At 45.9% G+C, this 19,094-nt stretch overlaps 1 protein-coding gene across 1 annotated transcript in view; it reads left to right on the forward strand.

The window, feature by feature from the left end:
- The window catches only part of fbxo7 (F-box protein 7), a 22,311-nt gene extending 7,108 nt beyond the window's left edge, over positions 1-15,203 (forward strand). The window contains exons 3-10 of the mRNA XM_071331620.1: positions 1,667-2,018; positions 4,000-4,233; positions 4,650-4,794; positions 7,642-7,725; positions 8,547-8,642; positions 10,974-11,150; positions 11,603-11,646; positions 14,200-15,203. Of these exons, the coding sequence (XP_071187721.1) occupies positions 1,667-2,018; positions 4,000-4,233; positions 4,650-4,794; positions 7,642-7,725; positions 8,547-8,642; positions 10,974-11,150; positions 11,603-11,646; positions 14,200-14,517 (1,450 nt within the window). The 3' untranslated portion in view covers positions 14,518-15,203. The remainder of the gene's footprint in view (positions 1-1,666; positions 2,019-3,999; positions 4,234-4,649; positions 4,795-7,641; positions 7,726-8,546; positions 8,643-10,973; positions 11,151-11,602; positions 11,647-14,199) is intronic.
- The last annotated feature ends 3,891 nt before the right edge of the window (positions 15,204-19,094 follow it).

A 19,094-nucleotide genomic window follows, 5' to 3' on the forward strand; every position in this document is an offset into this window, starting at 1 on the left:
GGAGTTTACCAAACCATACAACTCTATGCACAAGGAGTTTACCAAACCATACAACTCTATGCACAAGGAGTTTACCAAACCATACAACTCTATGCACAAGGAGTTTACCAAACCATACAACTCTATGCACAAGGAGTTTACCAAACCATACAACTCTATGCACAAGGAGTTTACCAAACCATACAACTCTATGCACAAGGAGTTTACCAAACCATACAACTCTATGCACAAGGAGTTTACCAAACCATACAACTCTATGCACAAGGAGTTTACCAAACCATACAACTCTATGCACAAGGAGTTTACCAAACCATACAACTCTATGCACAAGGAGTTTACCAAACCATACAACTCTATGCACAAGGAGTTTACCAAACCATACAACTCTATGCACAAGGAGTTTACCAAACCATACAACTCTATGCACAAGGAGTTTACCAAACCATACAACTCTATGCACAAGGAGTTTACCAAACCATACAACTCTATGCACAAGGAGTTTACCAAACCATACAACTCTATGCACAAGGAGTTTACCAAACCATACAACTCTATGCACAAGGAGTTTACCAAACCATACAACTCTATGCACAAGGAGTTTACCAAACCATACAACTCTATGCACAAGGAGTTTACCAAACCATACAACTCTATGCACAAGGAGTTTACCAAACCATACAACTCTATGCACAAGGAGTTTACCAAACCATACAACTCTATGCACAAGGAGTTTACCAAACCATACAACTCTATGCACAAGGAGTTTACCAAACCATACAACTCTATGCACAAGGAGTTTACCAAACCATACAACTCTATGCACAAGGAGTTTACCAAACCATACAACTCTATGCACAAGGAGTTTACCAAACCATACAACTCTATGCACAAGGAGTTTACCAAACCATACAACTCTATGCACAAGGAGTTTTTGGTTTGGTTTGGTAAACTCCTTGTGCATAGAGTTGGTAAACTCCTTATGCACAAGGAGTTTACCAAACCATACAACTCTATGCACAAGGAGTTTACCAAACCATACAACTCTATGCACAAGGAGTTTACCAAACCATACAACTCTATGCACAAGGAGTTTACCAAACCATACAACTCTATGCACAAGGAATTTACCAAACCATACAACTCTATGCACAAGGAGTTTACCAAACCATACAACTCTATGCACAAGGAGTTTACCAAACCAAGGACTACTTTTAAACATGGCCACTGAACATTTCACGAAAACACATTTAGAGGAAGAACTGGGCAGAAACTAAGTTTGCTAACAGAATAAAACTGAGGGAGATTTTACCGTAATTCTGTCACCAAACTGTGCATCTGAAGTTTGTCAGTAAATGTGATCTTTTTAAATGTATTGTTTAAGTTGTTCAAAGCAGTCATTGTTCATAGTTGTATGGTTTATTAAACTTTGTTTGGACTTGACCGGATCCTAACTCTCCTCTGTCCCCCACAGCCCAGACACAGAGTTCACCTTGTCCCTGAACGGCTCAGATCCTAACTCTCCTCTGTCCCCCACAGCCCAGACACAGAGTTCACCTTGTCCCTGAACGGCTCAGATCCTAACTCTCCTCTGTCCCCCACAGCCCAGACACAGAGTTCACCTTGTCCCTGAACGGCTCAGATCCTAACTCTCCTCTGTCCCCCACAGCCCAGACACAGAGTTCACCTTGTCCCTGAACGGCGCAGATGTTCTATCTGACTCTGGTCAGACTTTGTCCTCCTGTGGCATCGTCACTGGGGACCTGGTCTGTGTCATCTTGCCTCCATCTGTGGCTGTGCCCTCCTCTACCCCCTGCGCTGGCCCTGCTCCCTCAGCCCGCCATGCTGTGCCCTCAGGCTCCCCTGCTCCCTCAGCCCGCCATGCTGTGCCCTCAGGCTCCCCTGCTCCCTCCGCTGCCTTTGCCGCCTCAGCCCGCCAGGCATCCAGCAACAGCAGTAGTAGTAGTAGTAGTACTGGGCTGTACCAAGCTGTACACCCACCAGCCAAACGCTCCAGTGAGGTGAGCCTTCAACTCCTAACACCAGTAGTATATTATATTACAGTAGTGTATATATATATAGGAGTAGTATATTACAATACAATTATTCAGACCCCTTGACTTCTTCCACATTTTGTTAAGTTACAGCCTTATTCTAAAATTGATTCAATAATTTTTTTCCTCTTCAATCTACACACAATACCCCGTAATGACATCACAATACCCCATAATGACATCACAATACCCCGTAATGACATCACAATACCCCATAATGACATCACAATACCCCATAATGACATCCCAATACCCCATAATGACATCACACTACCCCATAATGACATCACACTACCCCGTAATGACATCACACTACCCCATAATGACATCACACTACCCCATAATGACATCACAATACCCCGTAATGACATCACAATACCCCATAATGACATCACAATACCCCATAATGACAACACAATACCCCATAATGACAACGTGAAAACAGGCTGCAAATGTATAAAAAAACAAAAAACAGATACCTTATTTACATAAGTATTCAGACCCTTTGCTATGAGATTTGGGAATTGAGCTCAGGTTTATCCTGTTTCCATTGATCATCCTTGAGATGTTTCTATAATTTGATTTTAGATCCACCTGTCATAAATTAAATTGATTGGACATGACTTGGAAAGGCACACACCTGTCTATATAAGGTCCCACAGTTGACAGTGGATGTGAGAGCAAAAACCAAGCCATGAGGTTGAAGGAATTGTCCGTAGAGCTCCGAGACAGGATTGTGTCGAGGCACAGATCTGGGGAAGGGTACCAAAAAATGTCTGCAGCATTGAAGGTTCCCAAGAACACGGTGGCCTCCATTTTTTAAAAGGAAGCACCAAGACTCTTCCTAGAGCTGTCCGCCTGGCCAAACTGAGCAATCGGGGGAGAAGGGCCTTGGTCAAGGAGGTGACTAAGAACCTGATGGTCACTGACAGAGCTCCAGAGTTCCTCTGGCAATTGGAGAACCTTCCAGAAGGACAACCATCTCAATCAAGCATTTATGGTAGAGTGGCCAGAGGGAAGCCACTCCTCAGTAAAATGCACATGACAGCCCGCTTGGAGTTTGCCAAAAGGCACCTAAAGACTCTCAGACCATGAGAAACAAGATTCTCTGGTCTGATGAAACCAAGATTGAACTCTTGGCCTGAATGCCAAGCGTCACGTCTGGAGGAAACCTGGCAGCATCCCTATGGTGAAGCATGGTGGTGGCATGCTGTGGGGATGTTTTTCAGCAGCATGGACTGGGAGACTAGTCAGGATCAAGGGAAAGATGAACAGAGCGAAGTACAGAGAGATCCTTGATGAAAACCTGCTCCAGAGCGCTCAAGACATCAGACTTGTGCGAAGGTTCACCTTCCAACGGGACAACGACCCTAAGCACACAGCCAGGACAACGCAGGAGTGGCTTCGGGACAAATCTCTGAATGTGCTTGAGTGGCCCAGCCAGAGCCTGGACTTGAACCTGATCGAATATCTCTGGAGACTTGAAAATAGCTGTGCAGCAACACTCCCCATCCAACCTGGCAGAGCTACAGGAGTGCCAAGATTGTAGCGTCATACCCAAGAAGACTCAAGGCTGTAATCGCTGCCAAAGGTGCTTCAACAAAGTACTGAATTACGGGTCTGAATACTTATGTACATGTGATATTTTTTTATATATTTTTTTAGTCTTAACCTGTTTTTGTTTTGTCATTATGGGGTATTGTGTGTAGATTGAGGGGGTATAAATGATTTAATCCATTTTAGAATAAGGCGGTAACATATCAAAATGTGGAAAAAGTCAAGGGGTCTGAATTATTTGTGTGTGTGTGTGTGTATAAAATGTGTAAATCATATGATTTTGCCGTAATTCAATAGCACTGTGAGTTTTGTTCAACTCTAATAGGACACTGCTGTTGACGTTCATCTCAGTACCAGATGGTCACCATGGTGATTTGTGTTGTTGATCCAGGCCAGCACCACCAGCAAGGGGGCGGAGACTCAACAGGAAGTGGTCAGAGAGGAGGAGCAGGAAGGAGAGGCAGGTCGGTGGGTGTGGGAGCCCATGCTGTGTGGGGAGGCAGAAGGAGGGAAGGTCCCCCATTCCCTGGAGGTTCTCTACCACCAGGCTCAGAGCAGCAGTACCTGTGATGCCCTGATGGTGGCAGTACACCTCCTGATGGTAGAGACCGGCTTCCTGTGTCAGGTAAGGCTCTACAGGAGACTGGGGGGAGAATCTCCATTGAATACTCCTCGCATCCTCTCTGCTTCCTCCTCAAAACCCCATTGGAGGAGAAGGTCAGGAGGGAGGGACCTCTGGCTTTCTCATCCAATGGGTTTGGAGGAGAAGGTCAGGTGGGAGGGACCTCTGGCTTTCTCATCCAATGGGTTTGGAGGAGAAGGTCAGGTGGGAGGGACCTCTGGCTTTCTCATCCAATGGGTTTGAGAAGGAGGCGAGGAGAGAGGACGCTAGGATCCCAAATGTTACCCTGTTCCCTAAATAGTGCACTACTGTTGACCAGGTTCATAATCCCTAAATTGTGTGTGTGTGTGTGTGTGTGTGTGTGTGTGTGTGTGTGTGTGTGTGTGTGTGTGTGTGTGTGTGTGTGTGTGTGTGTGTAGGGCTCTGAGGGGCGTCCTGGTGAGATGCCAGCTGGGTGGAGGGCCCCAGGAGGGCTGTACAGACTGCAGTATGCTCATCCTCTCTGTGACGACAGCCTGGCCATGGTCCTAGCTGTTCCCATGGGACCCGTTCTGGTTATCAACGGTCAGTCTCACTGTTTCTCAAAGCTGGGGCTGGGGCCCAAATGGTGTCCTCTTCCCTATATGGTTTATTACTTCTGACCAAGGACCGTAGGGCTCTATAGGGGGGCCTCTGGAAGGACCATAGGGCTCTATAGGGGGCCCTCTGGAAGGACCATAGGGCTCTATAGGGGGCCATCTGGAAGGACCATAGGGCTCTATAGGGGGCCCTCTGGAAGGACCATAGGGATCTATAGGGGGCCCTCTGGAAGGACCATAGGGCCCTATAGGGGGCACTCTGGAAGGACCGTAGGGCTCTATAGGGGGCCCTCTGGAAGGACCATAGGGCTCTATAGGGGGCCCTCTGGAAGGACCATAGGGATCTATAGGGGGCCCTCTGGAAGGACCATAGGGATCTATAGGGGGCCCTCTGGAAGGACCATAGGGCTCTATAGGGGGCCCTCTGGAAGGACCATAGGGATCTATAGGGGGCCCTCTGGAAGGACCATAGGGATCTATAGGGGGCCCTCTGGAAGGACCATAGGGATCTATAGGGGGCCCTCTGGAAGGACCATAGGGCTCTATAGGGGGCCCTCTGGAAGGACCATAGGGATCTATAGGGGGCCCTCTGGAAGGACCATAGGGATCTATAGGGGGCCCTCTGGAAGGACCATAGGGATCTATAGGGGGCCCTCTGGAAGGACCATAGGGATCTATAGGGGGCCATCTGGAAGGACCGTAGGGATCTATAGGGGGCCCTCTGGAAGGACCGTAGGGATCTATAGGGGGCCCTCTGGAAGGACCATAGGGATCTATAGGGGGCCCTCTAGAAGGACCATAGGGATCTATAGGGGGCCCTCTGGAAGGACCATAGGGCTCTATAGGGGGCCCTCTGGAAGGACCGTAGGGATCTATAGGGGGCACTCTGGAAGGACCATAGGGCCCTATAGGGGGCACTCTGGAAGGACCGTAGGGCTCTATAGGGGGCCCTCTGGAAGGACCGTAGGGCTCTATAGGGGGCACTCTGGAAGGACCGTAGGGCTCTATAGGGGGCCCTCTGGTTGGACCATAGGGCTCAATAGGGGGCCCTCTGGAAGGACCATAGGGCTCAATAGGGGGCCCTCTGGTTGGACCATAGGGATCTATAGGGGGCCCTCTGGAAGGACCATAGGGCTCAATAGGGGGCCCTCTGGTTGGACCATAGGGCTCAATAGGGGGCCCTCTGGTTGGACCATAGGGCTCAATAGGGGGCCCTCTGGTTGGACCATAGGGCTCAATAGGGGGCCCTCTGGTTGGACCATAGGGCTCAATAGGGGGCCCTCTGGTTGGACCATAGGGCTCAATAGGGGGCCCTCTGGAAGGACCGTAGGGCTCTATAGGGGGCCCGCTGGTTGGACCATAGGGCTCAATAGGGGGCCCTCTGGTTGGACCATAGGGCTCAATAGGGGGCCCTCTGGAAGGACCGTAGGGCTCAATAGGGGGCCCTCTGGTTGGACCATAGGGCTCAATAGGGGGCCCTCTGGAAGGACCGTAGGGCTCAATAGGGGGCCCTCTGGAAGGACCGTAGGGCTCAATAGGGGGCCCTCTGGAAGGACCGTAGGGCTCAATAGGGGGCCCTCTGGAAGGACCGTAGGGCTCAATAGGGGGCCCTCTGGAAGGACCATAGGGATCTATAGGGGGCCCTCTGGAAGGACCATAGGGCTCAATAGGGGGCCATCTGGAAGGACCGTAGGGCTCAATAGGGGGCCCTCTGGAAGGACCGTAGGGCTCAATAGGGGGCCCTCTGGAAGGACCGTAGGGATCTATAGGGGGCCCGGCCCTCTGGAAGGACCGTAGGGATCTATAGGGGGCCCGGCCCTCTGGAAGGACCGTAGGGATCTATAGGGGGCCCTCTGGAAGGACCGTAGGGATCAATAGGGGGCCCTCTGGAAGGACCGTAGGGATCTATAGGGGGCACTCTGGAAGGACCGTAGGGCTCAATAGGGGGCCCTCTGGAAGGACCGTAGGGATCTATAGGGGGCCCTCTGGAAGGACCGTAGGGATCTATAGGGGGCCCTCTGGAAGGACCGTAGGGCTCTATAGGGGGCCCGCTGGTTGGACCATAGGGATCTATAGGGGGCCCTCTGGTTGGACCATAGGGCTCTATAGGGGGCCCTCTGGAAGGACCGTAGGGCTCTATAGGGGGCCCTCTGGTTGGACCATAGGGATCTATAGGGGGCCCTCTGGAAGGACCGTAGGGATCTATAGGGGGCCCTCTGGAAGGACCATAGGGATCTATAGGGGGCCCTCTGGTTGGACCATAGGGATCTATAGGGGGCCCGGCCCTCTGGAAGGACCATAGGGATCTATAGGGGGCCCTCTGGAAGGACCGTAGGGCTCTATAGGGGGCCCTCTGGAAGGACCATAGGGATCTATAGGGGGCCCTCTGGAAGGACTATAGGGATCTATAGGGGGCCCTCTGGATGGACCATAGGGATCTATAGGGGGCCCTCTGGAAGGACCATAGGGATCTATAGGGGGCCCTCTGGAAGGACCATAGGGCTCTATAGGGGGCCCTCTGGAAGGACCGTAGGGCTCAATAGGGGGCCCTCTGGAAGGACCATAGGGATCTATAGGGGGCCCTCTGGTTGGACCGTAGGGATCAATAGGGGGCCCGGCCCTCTGGAAGGACCATAGGGATCTATAGGGGGCCCTCTGGATGGACCGTAGGGCCCTATAGGGGGCCCTCTGGAAGGACCATAGGGATCTATAGGGGGCCCGGCCCTCTGGAAGGCAGTCTCAGTGTAGCTATATGTTTGACCCAGCTCTGCTTATCATTATTGATCTCATTGGTCCCCCCCCTGATTGATCGGTATATTGCTCCCCTCTGCAGCCACCCTGAAGACGAACCAGCAGGTGGAGACAGTGAGGAAACTGTCACTGAAACCCTCCACCTATGTGACCGACCAGTGGACAGGTGAGTGTGTGTCTGTTCTGTCTGTTGATCCACAGGTGACAGTGTCTGTTCTGTCTGTTGATCCACAGGTGACAGCGTCTGTTCTGTCTGTTGATCCACAGGTGACAGCGTCTGTTCTGTCTGTTGATCCACAGGTGACAGCGTCTGTTCTGTCTGTTGATCCACAGGTGACAGCGTCTGTTCTGTCTGTTGATCCACAGGTGACAGCGTCTGTTCTGTCTGTTGATCCACAGGTGACAGCGTCTGTTCTGTCTGTTGATCCACAGGTGACAGCGTCTGTTCTGTCTGTTGATCCACAGGTGACAGCGTCTGTTCTGTCTGTTGATCCACAGGTGACAGCGTCTGTTCTGTCTGTTGATCCACAGGTGACAGCGTCTGTTCTGTCTGTTGATCCACAGGTGACAGCGTCTGTTCTGTCTGTTGATCCACAGGTGACAGCGTCTGTTCTGTCTGTTGATCCACAGGTGACAGCGTCTGTTCTGTCTGTTGATCCACAGGTGACAGCGTCTGTTCTGTCTGTTGATCCACAGGCGACAGCGTCTGTTCTGTCTGTTGATCCACAGGTGACAGCGTCTGTTCTGTCTGTTGATCCACAGGTGACAGCGTCTGTTCTGTCTGTTGATCCACAGGTGACAGCGTCTGTTCTGTCTGTTGATCCACAGGTGTCTGTTCTGTCGGTTGATCCACAGGTGACAGTGTCTGTTCTGTCTGTTGATCCACAGGTGACAGCGTCTGTTCTGTCTGTTGATCCACAGGTGACAGCGTCTGTTCTGTCTGTTGATCCACAGGTGACAGCGTCTGTTCTGTCTGTTGATCCACAGGTGACAGCGCAGCGGCCGTCTACACAGAGCTGAGGAAGTTGTCCCGGGTCTTCAAAGACCAGCTGGTGTATCCTCTGATAGCTTCAGCCAGAGAAGGTACTGGGATGTAGATATGTAGTACTGTTATTAAATATATAGTACTGGGATGTAGATATATAGTACTGTTATTAAATATATAGTACTGTTATTAAATAAATAGTACTGGGATGTAGATATATAGTACTATTATTAAATACATAGTACTGGGATGTAGATATATAGTACTGTTATTAAATAAATAGTACTGGGATGTAGATATGTAGTACTATTATTAAATAAATAGTACTGGGATGTAGATATATAGTACTGTTATTAAATACATAGTACTGGGATGTAGATATATATAGTACTGTTATTAAATAAATAGTACTGGGATGTAGATATATAGTACTGTTATTAAATACATAGTACTGGGATGTAGATATATAGTACTGTTATTAATAAATAAATAGTACTGGGATGTAGATATATAGTACTGTTATTAAATACATAGTACTGGGATGTAGATATATAGTACTGTTATTAATAAATAAATAGTACTGGGATGTAGATATATAGTACTGTTATTAAATACATAGTACTGGGATGTAGATCTATAGTACTGTTATTAAATATATAGTACTGGGATGTAGATATGTAATACTGGGATGTAGATATATAGTACTGTTATTAAATACATAGTACTGGGATGTAGATATATAGTACTGTTATTAAATACATAGTACTGGGATGTAGATATGTAGTACTGTTATTAAATACATAGTACTGGGATGTAGATATGTAGTACTGTTATTAAATATATAGTACTGGGATGTAGATATGTAGTACTGTTATTAAATATATAGTACTGGGATGTAGATATATAGTACTGTTATTAAATATATAGTACTGGGATTTAGATATGTAGTACTGTTATTAAATAAATAGTACTGGGATGTAGATATATAGTACTGTTATTAAATACATAGTACTGGGATGTAGATATATAGTACTGTTATTAAATAAATAGTACGGGGATGTAGATATATAGTACTGTTATTAAATACATAGTACTGGGATGTAGATATATAGTACTGTTATTAATAAATAAATAGTACTGGGATGTAGATGTATAGTACTGTTATTAAATACATAGTACTGGGATGTAGATCTATAGTACTGTTATTAAATACATAGTACTGGGATGTAGATATGTAGTACTGTTATTAAATATATAGTACTGGGATGTAGATATGTAGTACTGTTATTAAATATATAGTACTGGGATGTAGATATATAGTACTGTTATTAAATATATAGTACTGGGATTTAGATATGTAGTACTGTTATTAAATAAATAGTACTGGGATGTAGATATATAGTACTGTTATTAAATACATAGTACTGGGATGTAGATATATAGTACTGTTATTAAATACATAGTACTGGGATGTAGATATATAGTACTGTTATTAAATACATAGTACTGGGATGTAGATATATAGTACTGTTATTAAATACATAGTACTGGGATGTAGATATATAGTACTGTTATTAATAAATAAATAGTACTGGGATGTAGATGTATAGTACTGTTATTAAATACATAGTACTGGGATGTAGATCTATAGTACTGTTATTAAATATATAGTACTGGGATGTAGATATGTAATACTGGGATGTAGATATGTAGTACTGTTATTAAATACATAGTACTGGGATGTAGATATGTAGTACTGTTATTAAATATATAGTACTGGGATGTAGATATGTAGTACTGTTATTAAATATATAGTACTGGGATGTAGATATGTAGTACTGTTATTAAATACATAGTACTGGGATGTAGATATATAGTACTGTTATTAAGAAGGAAATATCTGGAAATATGACATTGGTCTCAGATCTCACTGCAATCATTTAAAATTATTGAATAGCAAATGTTAACGACAAATGTGTTAAATCCATTACTCCCTGTCTCCCCCTGGTGTCTGGTGGTGGTATAACAGCCAGCAGTGTTGTAACTATCTATCTCTCTGTATTGTGACTCCATGTCTCCCCCTGGTGTCTGGTGCTGGTATAACAGCCATGGCCCTGCCAGCAGTGTTGTAACTATCTATCTCTCTGTATTGTGACTCCCTGTCTCCCCCTGGTGTAAGGTGGGGGTATAACTATATATCTCTCTGTATTGTGACTCCCTGTCTCCCCCTGGTGTCTGGTGGTGGTATAACAGCCATGGCCCTGCCAGCAGTGTTGTAACTATCTATCTCTCTGTATTGTGACTCCCTGTCTCCCCCTGGTGTCTGGTGGGGGTATAACAGCCATGGCCCTGCCAGCAGTGTTGTAACTATCTGTCTCTCTGTATTGTGACTCCCTGTCTCCCCCTGGTGTCTGGTGGTGGTATAACAGCCATGGCCCTGCCAGCAGTGTTTGGCCTGCCAGTCCTTCCTCCAGAGCTGTTACTGAGGGTGCTGAGACTGCTGGATGTCTCCTCTCTCCTGGCCCTCTCCTCAGTCAACAGACACCTCCACCAGACCACCGCAGACCCGGCCCTGTGGAGACACCTCTACCGCAGAGACTTCAGGGGTAGGACTAACCCACACACACACGGATATATTTATAAACACATAAAAGACTGGAGGCCTCTGGCCTGTCTCTGGCCTGTCTCTGGCCTATCTGGAGGTCTCTGGCCTGTCTACTTTAAAGGTTACTGTTCCTCTCCTCAGGGTGCAGACAGACAGTCTGATTCTACATGTCAGAACTAGGACTGTCCTCCTGAGACGTGTCTGTATTAAAGACATGTTAGATTCTACATGTCAGAACTAGGACTGTCCTCCTGAGACGTGTCTGTATTAAAGACATGTTAGATTCTACATGTCAGAACTAGGACTGTCCTCCTGAGACGTGTCTGTATTAAAGACATGTTAGATTCTACATGTCAGAGCTAGGACTGTCCTCCTGAGACGTGTCGATGCCTGTATTAAAGACATGTTAGTTATTGAGTGTATATTGTGTGATTTGTTATTTGACTGTTGCAGACTGCCAAGACCACAGCAGAGCCAGAGACACTCGGTGGAGAGAGGTGAGTCACGTCCCAGTATTCTATATATTGACTCTGCACTTTGTCCAGCCCCGGTTTAAAGGGTTTGTCTCAGCTGTATTTATGCTGTTGCTCATCATCACTGGTATCAGCCCACAGTAAGTCTCTATTCATTAGTGACTGTTTTTAGATATCAATAAAACTACAATCTGACGTCACTGAAACCCCAGCTACAATCTGACGTTAATAAAACCCCAGCTACAATCTGACGTTAATAAAACCCCAGCTACAATCTGACGTTAATAAAACCCCAGCTACAATCTGACGTTAATAAAACCCCAGCTACAATCTGACGTTAAAAAACCCCCAGCTACAATCTGACGTCAGTAAAACCCCAGCTACAATCTGACGTCAATAAAACCCCAGCTACAATCTGACGTCAGTAAAACCCCAAAAAACCCCCAGCTACAATCTGACGTCAGTAAAACCCCAGCTACAATCTGACGTCAATAAAACCCCAGCTACAATCTGACGTCAGTAAAACCCCAGCTACAATCTGACGTTAATAAAACCCCAGCTACAATCTGACGTTAATAAAACCCCAGCTACAATCTGACGTTAATAAAACCCCAGCTACAATCTGACGTTAATAAAATCCCAGCTACAATCTGACGTTAATAAAACCCCAGCTACAATCTGACGTTAATAAAACCCCAGCTACAATCTGACGTTAATAAAACCCCAGCTACAATCTGACGTCGGTGAAACCCCGGCTACAATCTGACGTCGGTGAAACCCCGGCTACAATCTGACGTGACTGAAACCCCAGCTACAATCTGACGTGACTGAAACCCCGGCTACAATCTGACGTGACTGAAACCCCGGCTACAATCTGACGTTAATAAAACCCCAGCTACAATCTGACGTTAATAAAACCCCGGCTACAATCTGACGTTAATAAAACCCCGGCTACAATCTGGCGTTAATAAAACCCCACCTACAATCTGACGTTAATAAAACCCCAGCTACAATCTGACGTTAATAAAACCCCAGCTACAATCTGACGTTAATAAAACCCCAGCTACAATCTGACGTTAATAAAACCCCAGCTACAATCTGACGTTAATAAAACCCCAGCTACAATCTGACGTTAATAAAACCCCAGCTACAATCTGACGTTAATAAAACCCCAGCTACAATCTGACGTTAATAAAACCCCAGCTACAATCTGACGTTAATAAAACCCCAGCTACAATCTGACGTTAATAAAACCCCAGCTACAATCTGACGTTAATAAAACCCCAGCTACAATCTGACGTTAATAAAACCCCAGCTACAATCTGACGTTAATAAAACCCCAGCTACAATCTGACGTTAATAAAACCCCAGCTACAATCTGACGTTAATAAAACCCCAGTTACAATCTGACGTTAATAAAACCCCAGCTACAATCTGACGTTAATAAAACCCCAGCTACAATCTGACGTTAATAAAACCCCAGCTACAATCTGACGTTAATAAAACCCCAGTTACAATCTGACGTTAATAAAACCCCAGCTACAATCTGACAAGTTATGAAATGACATGCTGCTGTAATCACTGGTGCTTCTCAAGTTGCCCCCTACTCACTATGGGCTCTGGTCAAATGTAGTGCACTATATAGGGAATAGGGCTCTGGTCTATAGTAGTGCACTATATAGGGAATAGAGCTCTGGTCAACAGTAGTGCACTATATAGGGAATAGAGCTCTGGTCTATAGTAGTGCACTATATAGGGAATAGGGCTCTGGTCTATAGTAGTGTACTATATAGGGAATAGGGCTCTGGTCTAAAGTAGTGTACTATATAGGGAATAGGGCTCTGGTCTAAAGTAGTGCACTATATAGGGAATAGGGCTCTGGTCTAAAGTAGTGCACTATATAGGGAATAGGGCTCTGGTCTAAAGTAGTGCACTATATAGGGAATAGGGCTCTGGTCTAAAGTAGTGCACTATATAGGGAATAGGGTTCCATTTGAGACTCAAGCCACTGTCTAACTCTCTGGTACCGTTTAGGACTCAGCCACAGTCTAACTCTGGTACCGTTTAGGACTCAGCCACTGTCTAACTCTCTGGTACCGTTTAGGACTCAGCCACTGTCTAACTCTCTGGTACCGTTTAGGACTCAGCCACTGTCTAACTCTCTGGTACCGTTTAGGACTCAGCCACTGTCTAACTCTGGTACCGTTTAGGACTCAGCCACTGTCTAACTCTCTGGTACCATTTAGGACCCAGCCACTGTCTAACTCTCTGGTACCGTTTAGGACTCAGCCACTGTCTAACTCTCTGGTACCATTTAGGACTCAGCCACTGTCTAACTCTCTGGTACCATTTAGGACTCAGCCACTGTCTAACTCTCTGGTACCGTTTAGGACTCAGCCACTGTCTAACTCTCTGGTACCGTTTAGGACTCAGCCACTGTCTAACTCTCTGGTATCGTTTAGGACTCAGCCACTGTCTAACTCTCTGGTACCATTTAGGACTCAGCCACTGTCTAACTCTCAGGTACCATTTAGGACTCAGCCACTGTCTAACTCTCTGGTATCGTTTTAATTTCAGCTCTACAAGAAGAAGTACAAGTGGAGGAGAGAGGCAGCCAGTTACCCCCGCCACACGCCCCGTTACCACCCTGCCCCCCCACCCCTCTACCCCCTCCACCCCCTCCCCAACAACCCCTTCCCCTTCTACCCGCCTGGCATCATCGGTGGGGAATACGACCAGAGACCCGGCATCCCCGGTGGCATTCTGCCCCGCCCCCGCTACGACCCGATCGGTCCGCTGCCAGGTCACGATCCCACAGCAGGAGGGCTGATTGGACGAAGGGGGCTGAGACCTACTGGGAACCGGCCGGCTGACATCAGAAGAGGGTTCATATGAACCTCCCTGACCAGTGACCTCTAGTGGTGGTGTAGCAGTATGACCACCTCACAGAGAAGCTTAAATAAAACAGAGATGTTGAAGACTGATTGATTCAGCCTACCTTAAATAAGGCACCTGAGTGCTATAAGTCACAGATAACTGGTGTTGTTCGGTCTATAAACACTAACGCCCATCCAGTCTGCTTATTATCCCCTAAACATCATCCAGGTGTTTTATATAAACCCTATCTCTGACCCAGAATCAGCTTTTAATAGCTCATGTTCTCCTGTGTGTGTTTATTAGTAAGTGATGCGGTCAGATCATACCGATCTGCGTTCTTCATTTGATCTCTCTGTTGTTGCACAGCAGGAAATGCAAACTTCTAGAAGTTTTCCCGTGAGAAACCGGTCACATTTAAAGATAGCAGATCTGTAGGGGTGCCTCGGGGGCATTGAGGTGGCCGGTTCTATCTTCCACCATTCACTATGAAGACGTTTTGTAGAGCACTTGTTTCCCCGCAGACTAAAAGCTTTAAATAAAATGTGGTCATATTTGAGCCCTCAGTCTCTCTCTGAAAACCAGACAGTTCAGGGACGAGTCATCTACACTGAACTAAAATATAAACGCAATGTGTAAAAGTGTTGGTCTCCATGTTTTATGAGCTGAAATAAAAGATCCCAGAAATGTTCCATAAGCACAGAAAACGTATTTCTCAAAAATGTTGTGTACAATTTTGTTTACATTCCTGTTAGGGAGCGTTTCTCCTTTGCCAAGATAACTGATCCACCTGACAGGTGTGGCATATCAGGAAGCTGATTAAACAGCATGATCATTACACAGGTGCACCTTGTGTTGGGGGCAATAAAAGGCCACTCTAAAATGTGAAGTTTTGTCAAACAACACAATGTCACAGATGTCTCAAGTTTTGAGGGAGAATGGAATTGGCAAGCTGACTGCAGGAATGTCCACCAGAGCTGTTGAATGTTAATTTCTCTACCATAAGCCGCCTCAAGTAGTTTTAGAGAATTTGGAAGTACGTCCAACCGGCCTCACGACCACAAACCACGTGCATGGCGTTGTGTGGATGAGCGGTTTGCTGATGTCAACGTTGTGAAGAGTGCCCCCTGGTGGCGGTTATGGGCAGGCATAAGCTACGGACAACGGACACAATTGCATTTTATCGATGGTAATTTGAACGCACAGAGATACCATGGGGAGATCCTGAGGCCCCATTGTTGTGCCATTCATCCACCGCAAGGATCTGTACACAATTCCTGGAAGCTAAAAATGTCCCAGTTCTTCCATGGCCCGCATACTCACCAGACATGTCACCCGTTGAGCATGTTTGGGATGCTCTGGATCGACGTGTACGACAGCATGTTCCAGTTCCCGCCAATATCCAGCAACTTCTCACAGCCATTGAAGAGGAGTGGAACAACATTCCACAGGCCACAATCAACAGCCTGATCAACTCTATGTGAAGGAGATGTGTTTTGCTGCATGAGGCAAATGGCGCCACCCAGTGGTGGCCAGCATTCAGGGCAGGTGGGGCAGAGACCCACATTTATTAGCAAAAATAAATAAATACAATTTTTTTTGGGGGGGGGGCTTGCCTGTTTTGCATGTTATTTTGGTATTAATACGTGTCACATATCAGTTTGCAAACAATGTAAAATCATTTATATCATTGAGTTGATAAAGGCACAAACAAACATGGTCTCTTGTTGTCTTGAGTAAAGCAGCTCCAGAATGCAGGTGTTTCAGCCTAGCTCAGTGCTGTCTGTGGTGGGCGGGGCGAGCCAGCGGAAAATACAGAACGTTGCTCCGTGATTGGCTTAATGTTCTGTCAATCACGGGGACTTTACGTCACTGCCAAGTGTAGGAGACCTTAAATTCTACCCCTGCGGATGTTACATTAGAAGTGCCCATCCAAGAAGGCTCAAGGTCATTGGCCACAGATACAATGACGTCAAATTACGTTAAATGTAGAGTAGCTTTGATTGGACTGATCATGTCAGCATCATACTTTCACAATCTTAGCTAGCAGTCATCATCATGAATCAAGTCGACAGTCTACTGGCAAATCCTTTTTAATCCTTGTCATATGAAGAGAAATTATAGATAAAACGTATCGGTGCTCATCGACCATTGGACATAAACACATTACACAACAAGTTGGAAATCGCAAATTCAACGAGTGGTTTGGAAGGAATCAGTGACAGTGGCTGTGTCGTCCCAAATCTGGGATTAAGGGGCTCTTTTACAAGTTTAAAATTATAAACATTCCACATTGGCCATGCTGTCGACTCGGAATTGTAAATCCGGCCTCCAGTTGTTTTGAAAGGACCATAAATCCAGAGAATGCCAGATTTTGATGACAAAATTTGACCACGAAGGACCGCCACTCCACCTTCCTGTTCAAGTGTGCACAGCACAACAATGTGAGTCCAAAAATGTATTGTATGCTGCTGCATAAATGATGTAATGTGCCAGGGAGATATGTAGACTGTAGCTAAGAAAGTAATACTAAGTGTATGTTGTGTAGTAAGATGTTAGTAGCCCATGTGCCTCACCCTAATAATATGGTCTATTTACCCCTCTTCATTCCACCTATAACCTGTTTTAGAGAAATGTAATCATCGAATATTGTAAGAGCTTTCATTGTCTGCTTTATACGCCCCCTTTATTTATCCTACGGTTCTGACTTGGTGTACAGGGAGAACACTGTAAGAATGGCCCATGTTCTGAATTCCGTTGCTGTACATTTCAAAAAGGGCTAAACAAATAGTTATATTGACTAACGTTACGTCCGTCCTAGCTCGCTCATTAATGTCTTAATCAAAATGACAGATGGCCTCTTATCCGCTCATTGTTCCCTTGTGTTTGTTCATCTCAATTGTCAGTAGAAACCACATTTGTTTAAGCAAGTCAGCCATATCAGCTATGTTTTTTTAAAGAGAGTAAATGAGGCAGAAGGAACTGTTTAGCTGCCAGACAAGGCTCTGCTGATAGCCAGGTGTAGCAGTGGTAAGATGTTGGGACAGCTTTATGTCGGCACCGTTTGTCATCCCCGGTGGGAAAGTAGTGCACTAGTTTTTACCAGAGTTCTGGTCGAAAGTAGTGCACTAGTTTTTACCAGAGTTCTGGTCGAAAGTAGTGCACTAGTTTTTACCAGAGTTCTGGTCGAAAGTAGTGCACTAGTTTTTAACAGAGTTCTGGTTGAAAGTAGTGTACTAGCTTTTACCAGAGTTCTGGTTGAAAGTAGTGCACTATAAAGGGAATAGGTTGCCATTTGGAAGGTGTATAAATAGGTATAGTGGTTCTCCTGTGAGAGGAGAGAGAGTCTGTATCCTGGTTTATTGAGCAGTCTATATCCTGGTTTATTGAGCAGTCTATATCCTGGTTTATTGAGCAGTCTGTATCCTGGTTTATTGAGCAGTCTGTATCCTGGTTTATTGAGCAGTCTGTATCCTGGTTTATTGAGCAGTCTGTATCCTGGTTTATTGAGCAGTCTATCCTGGTTTATTGAGCAGTCTGTATCCTGGTTTATTGAGCAGTCTGTATCCTGGTTTATTGAGCAGTCTATATCCTGGTTTATTGAGCAGTCTGTATCCTGGTTTATTGAGCAGTCTATATCCTGGTTTATTGAGCGGTCTGTATCCTGGTTGATTGAGCAGTCTGTATCCTGGTTTATTGTGGCAGTCTGTATCCTGGTTTATTGAGCAGTCTATATCCTGGTTTATTGAGCAGTCTGTATCCTGGTTTATTGAGCAGTCTGTATCCTGCTTTATTGAGCAGTCTGTATCCTGGTTTGTTGAGCAGTCTGTATCCTGGTTTGTTGAGCAGTCTGTATCCTGGTTTATTGAGCAGTCTGTATCCTGCTTTGTTGAGCAGTCTGTATCCTGGTTTATTGAGCAGTCTGTATCCTGGTTTATTGAGCAGTCTGTATCCTGGTTGATTGAGCAGTCTGTATCCTGGTTGATTGAGCAGTCTGTATCCTGGTTTATTCGAGCAGTCTATATCCTGGTTTATTGAGCAGTCTATATCCTGGTTTATTGAGCAGTCTATATCCTGGTTTATTGAGCAGTCTGGATCCTGGTTTATTGAGCAGTCTATATCCTGGTTTATTGAGCAGTCTATATCCTGGTTTATTGAGCAGTCTGTATCCTGGTTTATTGAGCAGTCTATATCCTGGTTTATTGAGCAGTCTGTATCCTGGTTTATTGAGCAGTCTATATCCTGGTTTATTGAGCAGTCTATATCCTGGTTTATTAAGCAGTCTGGATCCTGGTTTATTGAGCGGTCTATATCCTGGTTTATTGAGCAGTCTATATCCTGGTTTATTGAGCAGTCTGTATCCTGGTTTGTTGAGCAGAAATGACATCATCTTTTTTCCTTTGCAACAATGACATCAGAGGGGGCTCACATGATTGGCTGTTCGATGCCAGCGGCTCGGGGACACTTTTACAGCCACTGCGAGTCACGGGCCAATGACAAGCTGGAAACGGCAGAGAGCCTACAGTACATGAGATGAGCTGGGAGCGATGGTCGCTCCGTCTCTCACATAGAGATAGATAGAGGACACATTTTTATAT

Source organism: Salvelinus alpinus, chromosome 11 (assembly GCF_045679555.1).
Source record: "Salvelinus alpinus chromosome 11, SLU_Salpinus.1, whole genome shotgun sequence".
Lineage (NCBI taxonomy): Eukaryota > Metazoa > Chordata > Actinopteri > Salmoniformes > Salmonidae > Salvelinus > Salvelinus alpinus.